This window comes from Phyllobates terribilis, unplaced genomic scaffold, assembly GCF_046119375.1.
Source record: "Phyllobates terribilis strain yellow unplaced genomic scaffold, ASM4611937v1 Scaffold_9__5_contigs__length_417890890, whole genome shotgun sequence".
NCBI classification, from domain to species: domain Eukaryota; kingdom Metazoa; phylum Chordata; class Amphibia; order Anura; family Dendrobatidae; genus Phyllobates; species Phyllobates terribilis.
Window position 1 is genome coordinate 345,766,383 of NW_027362769.1, and position 23,477 is coordinate 345,789,859.

The 23,477-nt window shown below is 47.5% G+C and overlaps 1 protein-coding gene across 3 annotated transcripts in view; it reads right to left on the bottom strand.

Annotated features, from left to right (window-relative positions):
• Positions 1-2,020: 2,020 nt before the first annotated feature.
• The window catches only part of CHLSN (cholesin), a 279,333-nt gene continuing 257,876 nt past the window's right edge, over positions 2,021-23,477 (bottom strand). For all 3 annotated transcript variants that reach the window (XM_073648081.1, XM_073648080.1, XM_073648079.1), the window contains exon 6: positions 2,021-3,335. In XM_073648081.1, coding sequence (XP_073504182.1) covers positions 3,153-3,335 — 183 coding nt within the window. In that variant the 3' untranslated portion in view covers positions 2,021-3,152. The remainder of the gene's footprint in view (positions 3,336-23,477) is intronic.

A 23,477-nucleotide genomic window follows, 5' to 3' on the forward strand; every position in this document is an offset into this window, starting at 1 on the left:
CCTTCTTGACCCCGAGAAAAGGCGATCAGTCCTAGGACCCTGGATCAAACGTAAGTATACTAGTTATTTAATTACTATTACCGTATTAAATGTACTACTATAGGTGTAATATTTTGTCTAGTTTAACTGTAGTCCACAATGTTATGTGTATCGAGGAAGTCGTCCAGCCCTTTTTTGAAAGCTGTTATAGTGTCGGCCATTACTACCTCTTGCAGTCGGCATTCCACAGTCTTCCACAGCATTCCAATGCTTTCCTACAGCTCATCAAAGCAGTCCAAGAAATTTTCAGCACAGTATGTCTGCAATGCCAATGCCGGCGTCCCTGCATGGTCCCTCTCCCTCCTCCCGGCAGGGATGCCGACATACTCACCGCCCCGGTCGCGTGGCTGTATTCCTGTTCCCTGCTGGGGCTTACTGCTTCTCTTGGAATACGCACGCCACACAGGTCTCCCGGCGGCACGCCATGTGCGCGCGTGCTCAATTCTTAAAGGGGCAGCGCGCGCACTTTGGAAGTGCCCCCAGCCAATAGCTGGGAGGCATCAGGTATATAAGGCACACTCCCCAGTAGGGAGGTGTCTGAGCAACCGCTGTAGTTTTCCTACTAAGTGTGTGCAACTAGTATGTTGCCAGGTCCCGGTCTTTGAGTCTTGTATTGTTTGAATCTGAACCTGTTTCTATTGCCCGTGTTACCTGAACCGGTAACTGGCAGTACCTAAACCAGGACCAGTGCCCATCCTGTCTGGAATTTATACCGACTCCAATGTCTTTTATACCAGTATCCGAATCCTGACATGCCAGTGACTCATGAGTACCAGGGACTGTCTAGGAGTGGTACCTAGCAGCTACCTGGAGAGCAAGCCTAACTCCACCATCAGGAGCTCTAGCGAAAACCAGGTAGCCGCTTAGCCACGTACCTCCTGAGTAATCCTGGCTCGTGGCACAGTGGGTCCACGATCCACGTGGGTGACAGTGTCCAGGGTTTATATAAAGGAAAAGTAAATGGACCCCCCTCCCTGTGCTGGTCCCATTTATTACTCTGCGCCCTCCTGGAAGAGAATGGCACAACAATGTAACACTGAAAGGGGTTTTGTAGGGCTATATACATTTTTTACTGTGGGCCTGAGAACTAACAGGCAGGTAGCTGCTAACTACCTCTTGATTTTGCCCAGCACAGAGTGGTCAATGACCCCCCGGTGATTCTGCGGCTTCCGCTAACATCACGCTGATAGAGCAGCGGCTCCTCTTCTGCTCTTTTGATGGGCTGTGACTGCCGACGTCACGCTGATTGACAGCTGGCACCCCTCTGCCTAACTGCTGTCAATTATCACGACGTCAGCAGTCACAGTCCATCAAAAGAGCAGCCCAGAAGAAGAAGAGCTGCCCTGTTGACGTGGAGCAGCTGAATCGCGGGTAGGAGCGGCCAGTGACAACTCTGAGCTGGCATCGGGTACAACAGGCAGGTGGTTGCTAACTAGTTAGCAACTACCTGCCTGTTAGTTTTTTGGATAACTCCTTTCAAGGGGTTACCCACTACTGGACAACTTCTTATGAATGGCCCTAGAGTGCAGCATAATTACAAAAAAAATCTGATCTCACACTTGGGTCCCACGCTGGTCTCCTGACAATATAACATGACCGCTGCAGCCAATCTGTGGCTTCCTTGGCTGCCCCCACTTCTGCACAGGAACTGAACGTACCCAACACTTGTGCAGATACAAAATATTCCAAGTTCCGCCTTTTCTCAGGCGCCGGGCGCATCCAGATCCTCGGTAGAGCAAGAATAGCCAAGGAGGTGGTCATGGGACTGCGACATGTTCATCATATAAATGAAATCACTATATCCATTGCTTACACAACAGATGGGGGGTCTTTATTGGCCGGGGGAGGGGTGGGTGCGATATGCAGAACAATTTAATGCAATGCAAAAGCCCTTTACTTTTTTAGAAACATCTGTACCTAGACTGTAATATTTTGGTTCAACCAATAATGAATATGAATCTTACAATAATGACACTACTGCTTTGTATAGTCTGACTTTTTTTTTATTCAAAAACAATAAAAATATATATACGTTGTGGTCTTGTATTGAAAATCATTGTGCACAAAGGAAGAATGTACAAACTGTAAGGAGCATCTCCTATCTGGCTGCCGATTTCATGTTATGACAACTGGAGATGATGACATTTTTTGGGCGTTCTAATAAAATTCATTGTAAGAGATTAAAAATTAAAGAGGTTGTCCCAAGTTTCCATTTTACTTTCAAATTCCTAAAAAGGGGTTGACCAGGTTGATCACAAAAGTCTGCTGTCACTATGTGAATCCTCACAGTGTGTACTATGTGAATCCTCACAGTGTGTACTGTGTGCACTGTCAGGATTCTCCGGTGCAAGCAGTGAGACTGGGAGGTCACGTGACAGCATGTATTCAATATGCATACTTCTGGCCATATTCCGACTAGACGTGCGCGGCCTCACTCAATTTACTAGCACTGAGCATGTCTAGTTGGAATGTGAACGGGAGTATGCATATCTCATACTTGCAATCACATGACCGTCCCCAGCACCGGAGAATCCTAACGGCAACCACGGCTCTTCCTTTGAATAGCTGCCTCGGCGCGTCGCCATCATGTGTCAGGCCGGCTAATCAACAGGTAGCAGGCGGTTCTCATGGCTCCTCTCTGACAGCCACAGAATATTGATGAGGCCACTGGACTGTGTCCTGCAAATCAATGTGCACCACCTCCATCTAGTAGACATGAGCAGTTCTAGATGGTACTCCATGGCGGCTTGTCTTTACTTCTATGACCAGGATCTTGGGCACCTCTATTGCTTCCAAGGTCACGCAAAGTCATTAAGTCAAGGAGAGACATCATGACGTTGCATAAGGTCTACTGACTAGGTCTCATGCACCAGAGACGCCCAAAAGTCCGGCTGTAGAAGAGAAAACTGGCTGCCATGGAGGACTGACCTGGACGCGGGGAAGGGCAGCAAGAATCAATTTGCTCATGTCTACTGTCTATTCTAATTTCTAAGAATTTACATAATGGGGGTATAGGGTCATATATGGAAAGTGGATAGAACCCCTTCAAGGAGGTGCAATATGGAATAATAAATGAGGTCTGAGTGATACATCGTACAAAAATAATACTGCCACTAAGACAAAAGCTGTAAAACGTCTCGTATTCTGTTCATCCTTCGCAGGTCAGGCTCCTCCTGGGTCTCGCCTTTGTCGTACTCCTTCATGTACTCCTCGGCTTTTTGTATGGTGGTATCACGAGCGCTGCCCTTCACATTCTCCAAGTAACCCAAGAGCATCCTGAAATGTTTGTCGGAGACCTATAATGAGGAAAATGGGAAAAAGCTTGTAAGTAGTGGAGAGGAACATTACCAGCCGCCTCACCGATTTAATTTACGACATGGGCAATGGAAAGTAAATTCTTTGTCTGCATTATGTAAGACAATTTATTTTGTGCTGATAGATCAGTAACATAGGAACATCAAAGACCTAGAGTCAAAAGATAAAAATCTGAATACCTGCCACTACCACTAGAGGGAGCTTCAGAACTTGCTGAATACTGTCTATGTATTGACCTCAATTAATAAAACAGTATGCAGTAAGCTCCCCCTAGTGGTGGCTGCAGGTTGCTAGAATGTTAACTGTGAACTTTATGTCTTTGCATAGGATTTGAATCGGAAAAAAATGGAGATCTGACAGCTAGAAGATACTCTATTTATAAAAAAATGTGTAGTGATATTCAGTGAAAATGGTCTCCGGAAAAGTTAGCTTAAAGGGGATGTTCATTATAAAACATGTTTGAAAAACTTTAGTGCTACCCATGAATTTACTGTTTACTTTTGTACAGCTGATCACATGCCGTCTACCCATGTAAATGCTGCAGCCAATCACTGGCCTTAGCACTGACGCCTGTGTGTATGGCACGTGGGTAGACGGGACGAAATCAGCTGCTAGGAAGTAAACACAGACCGGCATGTGAGTAATGGGTTTTTTTGCCTTTCCTATAGTATTTGTATGTCTTGGGCAGCCCCTTTAAATTATACTGTGTGTGGGGGCATCATACTTTTTGCGGGGGTCTATAGGGGAATCCATTGTGGTGGCAAAATACTGTTTACGGAGGGCTGTGGGGGATTAATAATGTGCGTGGGGTGGTGCAGGGGTATCACTGTGTGTGGAGGTGTCACACTATGGGGGGTATCATACTTTTTGGGGGGACAGTGAGGGCATCATACACTGGGGGTGGAATAAGGGGCTTCATATTTTCTGTGTGGAACAATTGTGGAGGGCCCCCACTGTGTGGGCTTCGCTAGAAGCAATATTTCTGTATGGGCAGATATACAGGACTGGGTGAGGTTAGAGTGCTGACTTAGCATAAGATAAACATATCTGTCCCTCTTTCTTATCTGTCAGAGTTGGGAGATATGTATTACATTATGTTTTCTTATCTTCCATCTTGAAACATATTTTCTTGAATAAATAACTGCATTTCCCATCACAGCCAGCAGATGGGGCTATAGCTCAGCCAAAAAGATAAAAAAGCTACACAATGTGGACTGAATCATAGGTATACTAAATAGACACATATTTGGGGCGCGATATGACATTTAACATAAAAAATATAATTCTGTACCAAAGCACAGCACACAATATAATGGAAAAGTTCAACTATTATTAATATCATATTTCAGATTGCTGCTAAATTTTACAAATTGCCTCTTCAGAGTGGAAGAAGGCTAGAACTCTAGTGCCACCTACTGGAAGTAACAATCCTAAAAGTTAATATTGACCCTTTAATGAGCCTTGGCTCATGACTTAGGATAAAAGTCAAACCAGATTCGCTATTTGCAGACACTGTGTTTCAGGTGTTTGCCCCTCCTCAGTGCAAAGCAAGGCTATGTGATGAGGAAATTTGCATATATTAATATCCCAGAGGAGCATGGCCTATAAGTCTCCCTACACTGGCATGTTACTCTCCACAAGACTAGAAGTTACCCCTTAGACTCCATTAAAAGGCCTCTCAACCAAATCAGAACCCCTGCTTTGCATTGAGGAGGGGCAAAGCCCCCAAAACATGCGACTGCAAATAAGAGTGTATGGTTTGGTTTATATCCCAAGTCATATGGCAAGCTTGTTAATTGGTCGATATTGACTTTTAGGATTGCTACTTTCAATGGGTGGCATTAGAGTTCCTGTCCTCTTCCACTGTGAAGAGGCAATTAGAATATTTCAATTTCTAGAGGAGCACTACATGGCCTATAAGTCTCCTTACATTGGCATGTCAGGCATGTCACGCTCCGCAAAGCAAGATTTTACCTCTTAGACCCCTGCTAAACTTTGACATCTTTCATTTCTGGTGACTTTCAGAATATGCTTTTATGTATATATGAGGAATAACACTATTCCTGTCTATTATTAGACATGTTTCTGGCATTTCCCCCCTATTTTTCCCTATGTCGGTTCTAAAACGAATAGTTTTCCCTAAACTCAGAATTAGAGACTAGCTACTATGGTATCTTCCACACACAGCACACTCCCCTGTCACACTGTAGCACACCCACAAGAGCAGAATTATTTAGTAGTACTGAGCCTTGCAGCTGTGAATCTAGCACTGAGGTGAGATAAAACACTCACTAGAAATCAGCAGCTCCGACAGATTATACTCAGAGAGAGAAGGATTGGGCATGTTGAATTTTAACATGCCAAATCCTTTGTTCTCTCAGGAATGTATGGCTCCCCGTGTTGCCTGGCATTGACTTATTTTCCTCACCGTTAAAAGCACATGTATGCTCAGCTGGGCATGTGTATGGGTGAAGGTGAATTGGGAGGAACAGCTGTCAGATGAACAAGTTCTAGACCAAAAATGCGTATGAGAACCTTTAAGCTAAAATGTAACTCCAATCACATCACAGTCTACGCAATCTCTTCCCCATGCTTTACACTGCAGCCGTTATTTTTTTTTTTTTATTGTGGTTTTTCACTGCACTTCCATACTAAAAATCTGCCAAATATACTAATGCGGATTTACATGCATACTAATAAATCAATTTTAATTAAAAAAAACAAGGCTGACTTAGGCTTTGCACTGGGTGATGTCATTGCTTTTTTAGATTCTGAGTTGATGATGGTGATTTATTTTTCTATTTCCCGCCCCCATCTCCCAGAATGTAAAATCCGGATTTTTCTGCAATCGTCTCTTCTTCACTTGTGGCGTACCCAACCCGGGCGTGGTATCTGGCCACTGCTGGCATAGACTAATGGATGCCCACGAGCCCCATTTATTTGAGCCAGGTGTGGTGAATGAGCGCTGGCTTTCGGACTTAATTCCTGTTCAGCTGCGGAGAACATCTGGTCCATTGTGTGGGATGTTACGGTAGCTTGTGCTAATGAAAAGCAAAACAGTCGGAAGGGCCGTCCCAAGACATTCACTCGTATCCTTAGATATCCTGGAGTCAGAGTCAAGTGTATGATGAGATCAGCCCTTGACATGTCTGCTCGGGGGGTGTACGAGAGCGAGTGCTAATGAGGAATTGTCCAGTCATCTGCAAGTAACGAGTGCAACCCCGCTTCATCGCTCACATACAACGCCATAGTGATTCACACTGAACGCTACAGGCTGCTGTTTATGGCAGCCTGTAACATGCTGGAAGGACGGCAGGGAAATATTATATGCGGTATTACATGAATATCAAAATTACTAAATGGAGCAAATCCCGATAACATCACTCAGCACTACAGATGGAGGCTTCTTCCACACCAAGAACTGAAATACACATTGTCACAGAGAAAAATTAAAATCCAGGGAGGGGGAATGTCTCCCTCACATTGAACATTTGGGGAAGAGAGAAAACTAATTATAATGAAGGAAGGGAAATAACTAATTAAAGCAAGGGAAGTAAGAGAGAGATCTGACACTTCCATCTCCACTGAAGTAGTGACCACCTGCAGTGGCCAGGTAATTGCAGCAGGGGGATTTGCTGGGAAAGAGACAGCCAGTCTGAGATTCATTTACGCAAAGGAGGAGAACTGCCTTCCCAGGCATAAGCTTCCTCTCATCAAAGTATATTTTGTAGACGCTCTAGTCTTTGGTGTCCAGATATGAATATTGGGGTTTGCATTGATACAATAATTATGGGGGAAATATTTTCAGCGTCGTAGCGAAGGGACGAACATAACGCATTTACTCACATCACCATAAGAACGGCAGAACCCCTCCAACTTAACATTGGTCCAATGGATGATGCTATGCGGGTCATATTTGATCTCTTAGGTAAAGAACAATACAACAATATCTACCGCCTGGGACCTTCAGGGGCAAAGACATCCGGTAAGTTAGGGATCTCATAAAATTTTAAAGCATCTAGCACATTCCACAATCACACACTACAGGAGATCGTCAAGGGAGGTATGTGGGTGTAGCATTAAGCTTGATAGTGTTTTATTTTCCCAATCGGAGTGCTTCCGTCTGCTAAACTCGGAGCCATTTCCGTGACAACAGGTTTAGTAATTTTCTTTTGTTATTCCTTTTTATTCTGTGTAATTGTATATACCGTATTGTTTTGTTCCCATTTTGTATCATCTTTGTATATTTTTTTTATAAACACCTCTTACCTTTCCGTATTAAATATATAAAATGTAATAGCTCTGTTCCTCTTGCTCTGTAAACTGCACCTCTGAAGCCATATGCTACCTGTTAAGGGTGTCCAATCGGCCTATAGAAACGATTGGTAGGGCAGCTAGTAGTGGTTTCCATTTTTGTAATTGTGGAGCTGGCAGTGATCATACCGGGGTATATATATATTTCATGTGTTGGAATCAGAGGTGTATAAACCATACGATCACTATGAGTTCCCCAATAACTGGCCTAGTAGTGGAAGCAGCCGCGGCCTCATCCTTCACTCGTCAGTCAATTGAGTAATTGTCCTGACGATTGGAGGCAGCGGAGTTGCGTTCCCCTGGCAAACTGGTAGCAGCAGTGAGATCTGGGTGATCTCCGGTGTCATCTTTGACAAAGTGGTAACAGTGGCGGGATCTGCGTGACCCCTTAGGTTGTTATAATTTCCATACATTCACAAGTATTGGTAGCGTATAGGAGGAAGCTGATCTGCTACCTGGCACATTATCATACTACATTTGCACATGGCTTTGCTACGATTTTCAGCGGCAACTATTTCTGGCTTTGGAAAACCTTGTCTCCTGGCTGGAGTTTATTTTTTAAAAACGCACTTTGATCACCCTCCCCAGGTCCTGCAATGAGTCTCTACCCCTGCTTTTGCTATTCCCTGCAGCACTGATGTCACATAGACAGCCAATCAGTGAGCTCAGAGGCTCTGCCTGGATAGATGGCATGAGCAACTGAGCTCACTGATTGGCTGCTGTTCTGTCAAAGTGACATCAGCACTGCAGACAATAACAGGCAAGAGGAGCAGCAATGGAGACTCACTGATGGACCTGTGGAGGGTGAGTAAGGCTCAATTTTTTTTTTATTCATTTTTTTAAAAAAACAAACCGTGGCCAGGGGGACTGTAGATTTTTCGAAACTGGAAATGTGCACACAACGTCTTTATCAGGCGGAATCCACCTGAAAAAGCGCTGCAAGTGTTACTCTTATGTCACATCTTTCAACTGCTTCAGGGTTTGGAAATGCTGAAGCAATAAAAAGAAGGCATGTGCTCATTTTTCAGGCAGATTCCACTCGGAAGTCGCCCGCTCTCTATACATAACAGTACAGAGTAAGACGCCGGCGGCGTACCCACCGCAAGAATGATGGCAAAGCCGCTTCAGAAAAAAAGCAGCTTCTCCTAAGAAAACTTGGTGGCTTAGCCGGGGTCTAAATGACACCATGTGCACATAGCCTTAAAGGGTGTTCCCTGTTTTCGGAAAACTTTTACGTGTTGGAATAAACTTGTCCTGTGCGAATAAACTGATCACAATTTGTCCCCCTGATGGGATCCCTGGGAGCTAGCTGTAATCTGTGGGCAACACTAGCAGTGAATTTCCCTGCAGCGCCTCCAGAGGGTGAATACGGGATTACACTGTGACTGTTTAAATCAATGCGCTACAGGACAGATGTCGGATCTCTACTGATCAGATACTGATGACCTATCCTAAGAATAGGTCATCAATATCATAAATCCCTTTAAGGAACACCACCACTGGCAGAACTCTGTGCTTTGCCAAATGCAATACTTGAGAATAGTGCGTAACTCATCTATATGAATCCATGGCATGCATCAGATGATCAATAGACATAACATAGTATATCAGTTTTCTCTAATGTATCTTTATATAGACCATGCAGTTGATCGCCTCATTGCTGTCCAGCATTTATAACATTTGATCTATTCATACTGCTTTGCCGTTAATATCACAGGTAATAAACTTCCATACAGATTAAATACTGATGGTATAAAACGCCAGATAATTCGAACCTCTTACTTCTGACTTTTCTCATGCTGCAACGGTTCTCTGGAATGCACTACCCCAGGTAGTCCCATGAATTCCCAGTGTCCTCAAATTTAAGTGTGCCCTAAAAGGACATCCTTTTAGACAAGCTAGTCACTGTTACGGATCCGGGTGGTGAAACCTCTGTGCTGTGATGTAAGGAGGGACCAGAGGGGCGTAAATAAGTGCCTACCCGGACCGACCCTGGCCACACAGCGGCTTAGTCGACTCCGTGAACCAAGGAGGGACCGGGAAGGTGAACCAGGTGCCACTCTGGGACCAACCTTGTGTGAGAGCAGGCGACTCCCATGGGTCAGATGGCTGAAGCTGACAGGTACAGCAGGTGAGCATGGCCGGTAGACAGACAGGTGATACGGGTAGGCAAGCAGGTGGGCACGGCCGGTAGACTGACAGGTAACATAGTTTGTAAAGCCGAATAAAGACTTGCGTCCATCAAGTTCGACCTGTTAGTTCTGTAATTGCTAAAGTTGATCCAGAGGAGGGCAAAAAACCCAAATGATTTAGCCAATCTTCACCTGAGGAAAAATTCCCTCCCGACTCTGAAACCAGCAGTCAGAATAAATCCCTGTATCAACCTATTATTTTATTTTATTTTTAAGTATATGCTGAAATCTGCCTGGTATCTAGAAATGCATCCAGTCCCCGCTTGAACTGGTGTAGTGAATCTGACATTACCGTCTCCTCACTCAGTGAATTCCATATTCTCACTGCTCTTACCGTAAAGAACCCCTTCCTATGCTGGTGCTGAAACCTTTTCTCTTCCAGTCTTAGTGAATGCCCTCTTGTTACCGTAATATCACTCCTTTTGAACAAATCCCGGGCAAGATCTCTATACTGCCCCCTAACATATTTGCACACATTTATTATGTCCCCCCTCAACCTTCTCTTTTCCAGGCTGAATAGTCCTAGTTTTGCCAGCCTCTCTGGGTATTGCAGTCCCTCCATTCCCTTTATTAATTTTGTTGCCCTCCTTTGTACCTTTTCAAGCTCATTTATATCCTTTCTATATATTGGGGCCCATAACTGAGCACAGTATTCCAAGTGTGGTCTGACCAGTGCTTTGTACAGTGGAAGAACAATGTTCTCATCCTTTGCAGCTATACCTCTTCTGATACATCCCATTACCCTGTTGGCCCTTACAGCAGCGGCCTGACTTTGGGCACTCCAATTTAGTTTGCTATCAATTAAGATGCCCAAGTCCTTCTCCATCTCTGAATTCCCCAATGATTTCCCATTCAGTGAGTACTGGTGACTTCCATTTTTCCTTCCCATATGTATGACCTTACATTTCTCCTCGTTAAACCTCATTTGCCATTTAATGCTCCACCTACCCAGCTTATCCAAATCCCTCTGTAGGTCTGCACTGTCCTCTTTTGTATTAATTGTTTTAGATAACTTTGTGTCATCTGCAAATATTGATATTTTACTATTTATCGCGTTGACTATGTCGTTAATAAAGATATTAAATAACATTGGGTAGGCAAGCAGACGGGCTTGGCAGGCACGGCTGATAGGCAGGCGGGCACGGCTGATAGGCAGGCAGGCACGGCTGATAGAAAAGCTGGCGGGCACAGCTGATAAGACAGGCTGGCGGGCACTGGAACCTGAGGGCTGAGGAGAGTGTTAGCACACAAACAACAACCTTGCACAGGCACCTCCATTTTGGAGGAGATGCTTTAAATCAGTGGTCCCCAACCTTTTTGCACCAGGGACCGGCTTGAAGCAAGATCATTTTTCCATGGCCCAGCAAGGAGGGGGTGGGGTGGGCGGGGCTTTGGTCATATGGGGGCGGGGTAATGGAGGGATTTGGAGTTTAGTGCATACTTATCATATAGTGTAGACCAGGTCCCCGCCAGGAGCTATGCCAGGAGCCCCACATAATGTGCTGTGCCAGGAGCCGCATCACTGAGGCCCCATCACGCCCTGCAGCAGGACAGGGCAGCTGTCCTGACAGCTGCTGTTCAGCTGCATTTACTTCATCCCAGGGGCGGACACAGACTGTAGTGGGCCCCTGTGCAAGAAATTTTTGGGGGCCCCCCCCCGCCCTTCATAAGGCAACAAAGTTATGTAAACATAACCCCCCCATGTGCATCTCTCACCCCCCCATGTGCAGCTCACCCCCGTGCATCTCTCATCCCCCTCCGTGCATCTCTCATCCCCCCCGTGCATCTCTCATCCACCCCCCGTGCATCTCTCATCCCCCTCCGTGCATCTCTCATCCCCCTCCGTGCATCTCTCATCCACCCCCCCGTGCATCTCTCATCCCCTCCGTGCATCTCTCATCCCCCCCGTGCATCTCTCATCCACCCCCCGTGCATCTCTCATCCCCCCGTGCATCTCTCATCTCTCCCCTCCCTCCCATGTGCATCTCTCATCTCTCCCCTCCCCCCATGTGCATCTCTCATCTCTCCCCTCCCTCCCATGTGCATCTCTCATCTCTCCCCTCCCCCCCATGTGGATCTCTCATCTCTCCCCTCCCCCATGTGCATCTCTCCCCTCCCCCCCATGTGGATCTCTCATCTCTCCCCTCCCCCATGTGCATCTCTCATCTCTCCCCTCCCCCCCATGTGGATCTCTCATCTCTCCCCTCCCCCATGTGCATCTCTCATCTCTCCCCTCCCCCCCATGTGGATCTCTCATCTCTCCCCTCCCCCATGTGCATCTCTCATCTCTCCCCTCCCCCCATGTGCATCTCCCATTCCCCCCACTCCTAGTTAATTGTATTTAAAAAAAAATAAAACTTGTTATACTTACCCCCATGCGATCCCTGCAGAATCCTGGCGCTCGTCCAAATCGCTGACACCAGGTTCTCCTGACTTCCGGCCATGTGACGGCGCCGTCACATGACCGGAAGTCAGGGGAATCATGAAGGTGCTGCCGCAGCAGCGCAGCGCTAAGATGTCCCGGACCCGGCGCTTAGCATGCGGCCGGGGGCCCCATGAGGAGAGAGACGCACAAGAGGGGGGCTCCGAGGGGGCTCCTACCGGCCGGGCCCCATACTGGAGTCAGGGCAGTCATGCCCTGATGGCGGCCCTGCTGGAGGCTGGAGGGGCCCCCTCTCCCCGCGGACCGGCTGAAAAACCCCAACGGCCCGGTCCTGGTCCGCGGACCGGCGGTTGGGGACCTCTGCTTTAAATAGGAGCAGTCCTCCAGCCATTGGCCGGGGACTCTTTAGGACGGCGCGCGCGGCCCCTTTAAGAGGGAGACAGCGCGCGCCCCAAGTACAGTGCCCGGGAAGCTGCGCGTGGTGCGCGCATCCCGGGCAGCAGCAGGGGAGCTGGAGGACGCTGGACCGGGACCGCGGCGGTGAGGGGATCGGCGTCTCTGCCGGGCAGGAGGCAGAGACACCGACACTACAGTACCCCCCCCACCTTTACACCCCCTCTTCTTTAGGCCTACAAGAAATATTTCTAGAAGATGAGGGGCATGAATATTCTCCCTGGCCTCCCAAGACCTCTCCTCAGGACCAAACCCCTTCAAATGCACAAGAAAGAAAGTCTTTCCTCTTATCCTCTTGATGGCCAAAATATTCTCTACTTCAAAGATGTCCTCAGCGGAGACTGGAGCTGGAGTGGTACCTGGATCATCCGAGAAAGGATTAAGGACAACAGGCTTGAGGAGAGACACGTGAAAGGAATTGGGAATCCGTAAGGAGGCAGGGAGTTTCAGCTTGTAAGCCACTGGATTTATTTGGTTCAGAATCTTGAACGGACCAATGAACCGCGGACCCAACTTATATGATGGTATCTTGAGACGGACATATTTGGGGGAAAGCCAGACCTTGTCTCCTGGACGAAATAGAGGCGGATCCAGACGTCTCTTATCAGCATGCTTCTTCATCCGCTCGGATGACTGGAGAAGCGCAGATCTAGTGTCCTCCCAAATCGCTGAAAATTCACTGACGAGAGACTCCGCGGCAGGCAGAGACGGGAAACGGAATCTGGAGGTGTCGACCGTAAACAACAAAAAACGGAGATTTAGCAGATGACTCACTCACATGGTTGTTATAGGAAAACTCAATCCAAGGCAGGAGCTCTACCCAATCGCTATGGTGAGCGTTGATAAAGTGCCAAAGAAAACTGGTAAGGATCTGATTGATCCGTTCCACTCGACCATTGGACTGAGGATGATAGGCCAAGGAAAAATCCAAAGACACATTCAGCAGCTTGCACGTGGCTCTCCAGAAGTGGGAGGTGAACTGAACTCCTCGGTCCGAGATAATGTGGAGGGGTAAGCCGTGGAGACGGAAGATGTGACAGATGAAGTCCTTAGCCAGCACAGGTGCGGACGGAAGACCAGGTAGAAGGATGAAGTGAGCCATTTTGGAAAAGCGTTCGGCAACCACCCAAATGACAGTACAACCAGCCGATCTGTGATGAAATCCATTGCAATATGTTGCCACGGAGCGGAAGGCATGGGAAGAGGAAGAAGGCGACCGGCTGGAAGGTGCCTAGGTATCTTGTTACGGGCACAAGAGGAACAAGCCGCGACAAAATCCGCAACATCCTTGCGCAGGGAGGGCCACCAATAATGTCGGGCAATGAGCAGAAGCGTCTTCCTCTGGCCGTAATGACCAGCCAGTTTGGATGAATGACCCCAGAGTAAGACCCTCTTCCGATTCTGAGCCGCTACAAAGGTCTTACCAGGAGGTAGATGAGACAGGTCGAACGGAGCATCAGACATTATTCTGGAGGGATCAATGATGTGTAGAGGTTCCTCCTCTTGGTCGATGGACAAAGATGAGCGGGACAGAGTGTCGGCTTTAATGTTCTTGTCTGCCAGGCGGTAATGAAGAGTGAAGCAGAATCTAGCAAAGAACAACCACCTGGCCTGACGCGGGTTTAGTCTTTGGGCGGTCTGCAAATAAGCAAGGTTTTTAAGATCAGTGTAGATGACCACCGAGTGCAGAGCCCCCTCAAGCAAATAGTGCCACTCCTCCAGAGATAATTTGATGGCCAGCAGTTCTCGATCTCCTATGGAGTAATTGCGCTTAGACGAAGAGAAGAGTTTGGAGAAGAAGCCGCAGGTCACCATTCGCCCGGACGAGGATTTCTGGGTGAGCACTGCTCCGGCCCCGGAGGAAGAGGCATCAACCTCCAGGAAGAACGGTTTATTTATGTCAGGCCGATGTAGCACCAGAGCGGAGGAGAAGGCTTGTTTAAGAGAGACAAAGGCATTCTCCGCCTCAGAAGTCCATTCTCTGGGATTTGCTCCTTTACAGGTGAGAGCTGAGATGGGAGGAGAAATGAGGAAAGAAGAGGCGGTAATAGTTAGCGAAACCCAGAAACCGCTGAATAGCCTTCAACCCCTCAGGTCGCGGCCACTTTAAGACGGCAGACACCTTCTCGGGATCCATCCGCAGCCCGGTCTCAGAGATGATATACCCCAGAAATGGTAGGGAGGTCTGCTCAAAGAGGCATTTCTCGTACTTAGCATACAGGCGATTCTTCCGGAGCCTCAACAGGACCTGACGCACATCCCTCCGGTAAGAGAGCAGATCAGGGGAGAACACCAAGATATCGTCCAGGTACACCACTACGCAGGAATACAGGAGATCTCGTAAGATGTCATTTACTAACTCCTGGAAGACGGCTGGAGCATTACAGAGACCGAAGGGCATCACGCGGTATTCGTAGTGACCATCCCGAGTGTTGAATGCCTTCTTCCACTTGTCTCCCTGGCGAATCTGGACCAGATTGTACGCCCCACGAAGATCGAGCTTAGTGAATATCTTTGCGCCTTTTAGGCGGTCAAACAGCTCCGAGATGAGAGGCAGGGGGTACTTATTTTTGATGGTAATCTGGTTTAGGTCCCTATAGTCGATGATACAAGGACGAAGAGAACAGTCTTTCTTTTTGATGAAGAAGAATCCTGCTCCAGCCGGAGAGGTGGATTTCTGGATAAATGCCCTAGCAAGATTCTCTTCTATGTATTCAGACATAGCACGGGTCTAACAAGGGGTAGATTCGCTCGCGAGGAGGTGAAGCACCAGGTATTAGGTCGATGGGGCAATCATACAGCCTATGAGGTGGTAGTGTCTCTGCCTCCTTTATATCAAAGACATCCGCATATGACCAGTAGGGTGCCGGTAGGCCAGGTAGGTTAGCAGGAGCAGACGGGGGTTGAGCAGGATGAACTGGTACCAGACAGGACTTATGGCATTCCGGACCCCAACGGAGCACCTCCCCCGAGCTCCAATTCAGGACGGGCTCATGTCTCCGTAACCAAGGCAGGCCAAGCAAGAGGGGACAAGAGAAACCGGACAGCACGTAAAAGGAGATCCTCTCCGAGTGCAGCATTCCCACCTGAAGAGTAACAGGTTCAGTGACAAGCAAGATGGTTTCAGAGAGATGCTTTCCATCCACCGAGGAAACCGCTAAAGGATCAGCCAGACGTATGGTAGGAATCTGAAAACGCTCAACAACAGCCTGTTGAATGAGATTCCCTGCGGCTCCGGAATCCAGATAAGCAGTCTCGAAGAAGCGGGTCTCACCACTGGTAACAGAAACGGACAGAGTCAAGCCGGAGAGGAAGAACTCTGGACTAGGACGACCGCTCCGAGCGATCCTAGACACTGGAGTTTCCCGGTCTCACCGTGCAGGAGCGGATCAGATGCTCTATATTGCCACAGTAGAAGCAACTTCCCTCGGCGCGGCGGGTCTCCTGGTGAGACTTGACCATCTTAATTGGTCAATTTGCATTGCCTCTGGAGAAGACCCCTGGGAGAATGCTGGTTGCAAGACTGGACTGGAAGGATGGAGCGAGGTGCAGAGGTTTTCTCTAACGGGTCGTCTCCTTAGCAAGCTCCAGAAAACGGATGTCAGTCCGGGTAGCTAATGACACCAGGTCGTCCAGGGAGGAAGGTATGTCACGACTGGCTAGCTCATCCTTGATCCGTCCGGAAAGGCCTTCACAAAAAGTGGACACCAGAGCCTCATTGTTCCAGGCAAGTTCAGAGGCGAGGGTTTGGAAACGCACGGCATACTGTCCCACAGAGAGACTCCCTTGGCGGAGTCGGAGAAGTGAGGAGGCAGTAGAAGATCTTCGTCCAGGTTCATCGAACACATTCCGGAAAGCCGCGTGGAAGGCCTGGAGATCGGATACCAGAGGATCCCCTCTCTCCCACAGAGGGTTAAGCCACGCCAACGCCTCTCCGGTGAGGTGAGACATGATGAATGCCACCTTGGCCCAGTCGGAGGTGAACTGGTGTGCCAAGAGTTCAAAGTGCAGCGTGCACTGCTTTATGAAGCCCCGACATAGGACAGGGTCACCACCAAAACGTGGAGGAGCAGAAAGCCGGGGTCTAAAGCCGGGTGCCACAGCGCCACTGGGTTGAGGTGTTGCCGGAGCGGGTGCCGCTCGGCGAGAGGCGAACACAGTCGGGGTTGACAGCGCATCCAGGTGGGAGTTGACTGTCCGTAGATAGGACAGGATAGTATCCTGTTGGGATCTCTGGTGAGAGACCTCTTGGTACAGGTCTGAGAGCGAAGGAGCCTGGGAGCCACTGGATTCCATGGCCTGTGCAAACTGTTACGGATCCGGGTGGTGAAACCTCTGTGCTGTGATGTAAGGAGGGACCAGAGGGGCGTAAATAAGTGCCTACCCGGACCGACCCTGGCCACACAGCGGCTTAGTCGACTCCGTGAACCAAGGAGGGACCGGGAAGGTGAACCAGGTGCCACTCTGGGACCGACCTTGTGTGAGAGCAGGCGACTCCCACGGGTCAGATGGCTGAAGCTGACAGGTACAGCAGGTGAGCACGGCCGGTAGACAGACAGGTGATACGGGTAGGCAAGCAGGTGGGTACGGCCGGCAGACTGACAGGTGATACGGGTAGGCAAGCAGATGGGCTTGGCAGGCACGGCTGATAGAAAAGCTGGCGGGCACAGATGATAGACAGGCTGGCAGGCACTGGAACCTGAGGGCTGAGGAGAGTGTTAGCACACAAACAACAACCTTGCACAGGCAACTCCATTTTGGAGGAGATGCTTTAAATAGGAGCAGTCCTCCAGCCATTGGCTGGGGACTCTTTAGGACGGCGCTCGGCCCCTTTAAGAGGGAGGGAGCGCACGCCCCAAGTACAGTGCCCGGGAAACTGTGCGTGGTGCGCGCATCCCGGGCAGCAGCAGGGGAGCTGGAGGACGCCAGACCGGGACCGCGGCGATGAGGGGATCGGTGTCTCTGCCCGGCAGGAGGCAGAGACACCGACACTACAGTTGGGATCTCTGGTGAGAGACCTCTTGGTACAGGTCTGAGAGCGAAGGAGCCTGGGAGCCACTGGATTCCTTGGCCTGTGCAAACTGTTACGGATTCGGGTGGTGGAACCTCTGTGCTGTGATGCAAGGAGGGACCAGAGGGGCGTAACTAAGTGCCTACCCGGACTGACCCTGGCCACAAGGCTGCTTAGTCGACTCCGTGAACCAAGGAGGGACCGGGAAGGTGAACCAGGTGCCACTCTGTGACCGACCTTGTGTGAGAGCAGGCGACTCTTACGGGACTGATGGCCGAAGCCGACAGATACAGCAGGTGAGCAAGGCCGATAGACAGACAGGCTGGCGGACTTGGCAGGTAGACAGGCTGGCGGGCACGGCTGATAGACAGGCAGGCGGGCACGGCTAATAGGCAGGCTGGTGGGCACGGCTGATAGACAGGCTGGTGGGCACGGCTGATAGACAGGCTGGCGGGCATGGCTGATAGACAGGCTGGCGGTCACGGCTGATAGAAAGGCTGGTGGACACTGGAACCTGAGGGCTGAGGAGAGTGTTAGCACACAAACAACAACCTTGCACAGGCACCTCCATTTTGGAGGAGGTGCTTTAAATAGGTGTAGTCCTCCGACCATTGGCCGGGGACTCTTTAGGACGGCGCGTGCGGCCCCTTTAAGAGAGAGGGCGCGCGCCCCAAGTACAGTGCCCGGGAAACTGCGCGTGGTGCGCGCCACAGCAGCAGGGGAGCTGGAGGACGCCGGACCGGGACCGCGGCGGTGAGGGGAACGGCGTCTCTGCCCGGCAGGAGGCAGAGACGCCGACGCTACAGTCACATCACCTCATTAATCTAACTTTCCTATGTACTTAGTAGCACTTTGTATCTGTACATATCTCAATATTGGCTACTGACCGGATAACATTAATACTCTTATTTATCATGGCTGGATCATACAATGCAAGCACTTTTAACCTTCTTTGTCACCCCTATGTTCTCATAAATCGTAAGCCCCCCCTTCATTAACATAATATAATTTTCTCTGCTGATCCAGGTGGGGGCAGTACGGAGCTGTTCTTGCAGATATTACGTTACTGTCGCACGTGGATTCCCATCATCTTGATATTAAGAACTTTCACTAACAATCATTTTCCAAAAACACTCTCCACCCCCCATGTTTTCCGAATCCAGCAATAACCTCCTATTTCTGATTCATGCTATTACTCACGATGGTACAAACTGCAAAACCGCAAACCAACCTCGCCCCACACCAAACCCGTCGTCCCCCTATAACTGGGAAGGTGGAGGAGGGAACCAAAATTTAAGATAAAATCTATATTTATTAAGCAGCTTCATAGAGGATGCTAAGGTGTAGTAATCCATTGCAGCACGTTTCTGCAAGAACTCAGGACTGAAGATTAATTTCCCAGTTTAAGTCACAAAATTTCGAAAATTTTAGCTATAGGTTCAACAAATGTATTTTATGCAGCTAGATAACCCCTAAGGCCTTCGGAGGCTGTACTGCAATCCCCTGCGGCTCCACACCCTGTACCGACATATGGAGCACCATACAGAGCCGTAAATTGTAGATATTCTCCACTATAAGTATTGCTCTAGAATATCTTAACAATATGGCATCTGATGGTACAAAATACAAATAGGAATAATAATAATAATAATAATAAAAAAACAACAGCATGGAAAGGGACGCATATGGAATAGCATTTATATTCAGCTGTATTAAAGGGAATGTCAGTAAGTTCTGCATGTATGGGTAAGCAGGTCTTTGATAGCTAAATCCATCAACACCTTTATATCTTCAATCTGCTGCTGCATTCTTGAGAAATCAGCTTTTTAACTCATATGTAAATGAGGTTTTAAATGCTCAGGGTGTGAGCATGTCAGTCCCCTCCAAATCCATCAACACCTTTATATCTTGTATCTGTTGCTGCATTCTGGAGAAATCAGCGTTTTAACTCATATGTAAATGAGGTGTTAAATGCTCGGGGTGTGAGTATGTCAGTCCCCTTCCAAATCCAAATCCATCAACACCTTTATATCTTCTATCTGTTGCTGCTTTCCTGAGAAATTTGCATTTGAATTCTTATGCAAATTAGGCATTGTGTGCTCTCAGAGTGACAGGGCATTTCTTCAGCTTCTGCCTCCCTAGGTTATTTCCCCACGCAGCACCATCCTCTTGATTGATAACTCAATGTCTGTGAGACCTCAGGCTAGGAAATCAGACAGTGAGCTATCAATCAACCTAAAAAGGATGGGGCAAGGCAGGAAAACAACCTCAGGAGGCAGAGGCTGTAGAAGTGCTCTGTCACACCCAGAGCACATACAGTGGGTACGGAAAGTATTCAGACCCCTTTAAATTTTTTCACTCTTTGTTTCATTGCAGCCATTTGGTAAATTCTAAAAAGTTCATTTTTTTTCTCATTAAAGTACACTCTGCACCCCATCTTGACTAAAAAAAACAGAAATGCAGAAATTTTTGCAAATTTATTAAAAAGGAAAAACTGAAATATCACATGGTCGTAAGTATTCAGACCCTTTGGTCAGACACTCATATTTAAGTCACATGCTGTCCATTTCCTTGTGATCCTCCTTGAGATGGTTCTACTCCTTCATTGGAGTCCAGTTGTGTTTAATTAAACTGATAGGACTTGATTTGGAAAGGCACACACCTGTCTATATAAGACCTCACAGTTCACAGTGCATGTCAGACCAAATGAGAATCATGAGCTCAAAGGAACTGTCCAAGGAGCTCAGAGACAGAATTGTGGCAAGGCACAGATCTGGACAAGGTTACAAAAGCATTTCTGCATTACTCAAGGTTCCTAAGAGCACAGTGGCCTCCATAATCCTTAAATGGAAGAAGTTTGGGACCACCAGAAGTCTTCCTAGACCTGGCCGTCCAGCCAAACTAAGCAATCGTGGTAGAAGCGTTTGGGGAGTTCCTGTTGTGCCTAAATAGTGGAAACCACCCCCCCCCTCCTCCCAGAGACTCCATTTTGGAAACTACACCCAGCCAGGATTTTATCAAGGGGTATAATGAACATTTTGAACCCAGAGGTACGACACAGAATTTGATAACATTAGGTCATTATATTGAATAAGTTGTCATTAGTATTGAGTGCAAGTGCTCGCTATTTGAGTTTGCATCGGGTACTCAGGTATGCACCAAGTATCGCGGGTGCTCAAGTGACATACTCGAGTCCCAGCCCGCATGTTTCACGGTTATTAGACACCCAAAAAAAAAACATACGGGGATCGCTCATGCATGGCAGGCAATCCACACGAGTTTTTTTTGCCTGTATAACAGCTGCAAAACATTTGGGGCGGTGACTCGAGCATGTCACTCGAGCACCCGCTATACTCGGTGCATACCTGAGCACCCGATGCAAACTCAAGTAGCGAGCACTTGCGCTCAACATTAGTCGCCATATCGTTGTCATTTTTTTTTCTTTACTTCTGAAAAAATCCCAACCCCAACCCTAGCCCAACCCTTGCCCAACTCTAACCCTAGCTTAACCCTAGCCTAACCCTAACCTTAGCCTAACCCTAGCACAACCCTAACCCCAGCCCAACCCTAACCCCAGCCCAACCCTAACCCTAGCCCAACCCTAACCCAACCCTAGCCCAACCCTAACCCTAGCACAATCCTAACTCTAGCCCAACCTGAACCCTAGCCCAACCCTAACCCTACCCTAACCCGACCCTAACCCTAGTCCGATCCTAACCCTAGCCCAACCCTAACCCTAGCCCAAACCTAGCCCAACCCTAACCCAACCCTAATCCTAGCACAACCCTAACCTTAGCACAATCCTAACCCTAGCACAACCCTAACCCAAACTCTAGCACAACCCTAACCCTAAAGTTTATTTTTTACGCCGTTCCTCGTGCGGTATAAGTGATTAGACGTCTTTATTCTTGAGGTTGGTGCAACTACAGCGATGCCAGATTCATATCGGGTTTTTATGATTGACAGCTGTCACACACTAAAAGACGCATTTTTTTGCAAAGACTAGTTTTTAAATTGCCATATTTTGAGAGCTATAATTTTTCCATATTTCGGCCGACAGAGTCATGGGACAGCTTGTTTTTTGCGGGACAAGTTGACGTTTTTATTGGTACCATTTTCGGGCACGTGACATTTTTTGATCGCTTTCTATTCTGATTTTTAGAAGGCAGAATAAACAAAAACCAACAATTCAGGAATTGTTTTTTTTTTTTTTTTTTTTCATGCCGTTCTGCATGTGGTAAAATGGATAAAGCAGCTTTATTCTTTGAGTCAGTACGTTTACAGTGGTACTGCATTTATATATATTTTTTTATATTTTGGCACTTTTACACAATAAAAACTATTTTATAGAAAAAAGAATTGTTTTTGCATCGCTTTATTCTGAGAGCTATAACTTTTTTATTTTTTGGCCCTTGGAGCTGTATGGTGGGCGGGACAAGATGACGTTTTCAGCGGTACCATTTTTATTTACATTCGTCTTTTTGATCGCGTTTTATTCCATTTTTTTGTTTGGCGGTATGATGATAAAACATCGTTTTAGGTTTCGTTTTGTTGCTTTTTTACCGCGTTCACTAAAGGGGTTAACTAGCGGGACAGTTTTATAGGTCAGGTCATTCCGGATGCAGCGATACCAAATATGTGTACTTTTATTGTTTTTTTTTCCATAAGATTATTTATTTATGGGTACAATATATATATATATTTTTTCTTTTATTTAATATATATATATTTTTTTTTTTTTCACTTTCTGACATTTTTATTACTTTTACACTTTGTCCCACTATGGGACTTTCACTTTTTGCAGCCTGATCGGCTGTATAGCGCAGGAATGCAGCACCATCCCTGTGCTATGCAGCCTGTCAGGGCACAGTGCGCATGACCAAAGCAACTTCCTGCCTCCTGGTGACCTGGATGTTGTCATGATGACATCGGGTCACCATGGCAACATCTGGGACCGGACTCAGACGCCGCGGGACGCTGGCAGAGAAGGTAAGTATCGCGCTAACCTCCTCTTGCCACCTGAATGCTGTGATCGATTTCGATCGCAGCATTTCAGGGGTTAATGTGCCGGGAGCGGTGCAGGACCACTCCTGGCACATAGCACCGGGTGTCAGCTGTAGCAATCAGCTGACACCGCTTGTGTGCGGGCGAAATCGCCAAGGCATACTAATACGTATCAGGCCCATAAGGCCCAGGACACAGATACAGTTATATGAAAAAGTTTGGGCACCCCTGTTAATCTTAAGCTTAATGTTTTATAAAAATTGGTGTTTTTGCAACAGCTATTTCAGTTTGATATATGTAATAACTGTTGGACACAGTAATGTTTCTGCCTTGAAATGTGGTTTATTGTACTAACAGAAAATGTGCAATCTGCATTCAAACAAAATTTGACAGGTGCATAAGTATGGGCACCCTTATCATTTTCTTGTTTTAAATACTCCTACCAACTTTTTACTGACTTACTAAAGCACTTTTTTTGGTTTTGTAACCTCATTGAGCTTTGAACTTCATAGCCAGGTGTATGCAATCATGAGAAAAGCTACTTAAAGTGGCCACTTGCAAGTTGTTCTCCTGTTTGAATCTCCTCTGAAGAGTGGCATCATGGGCTCCTCAAAACAACTGTCAAATGATCTGAAAACAAAGATTATTCAACATAGTTGTTCAGGGGAAGGATACAAAAAGCTGTCTCAGCGATTTAACCTGTCAGTTTCCACTGTGAGGAACACAGTAAGGAAATGGAAGAACACAGGGACAGTTCTTGTTAAGG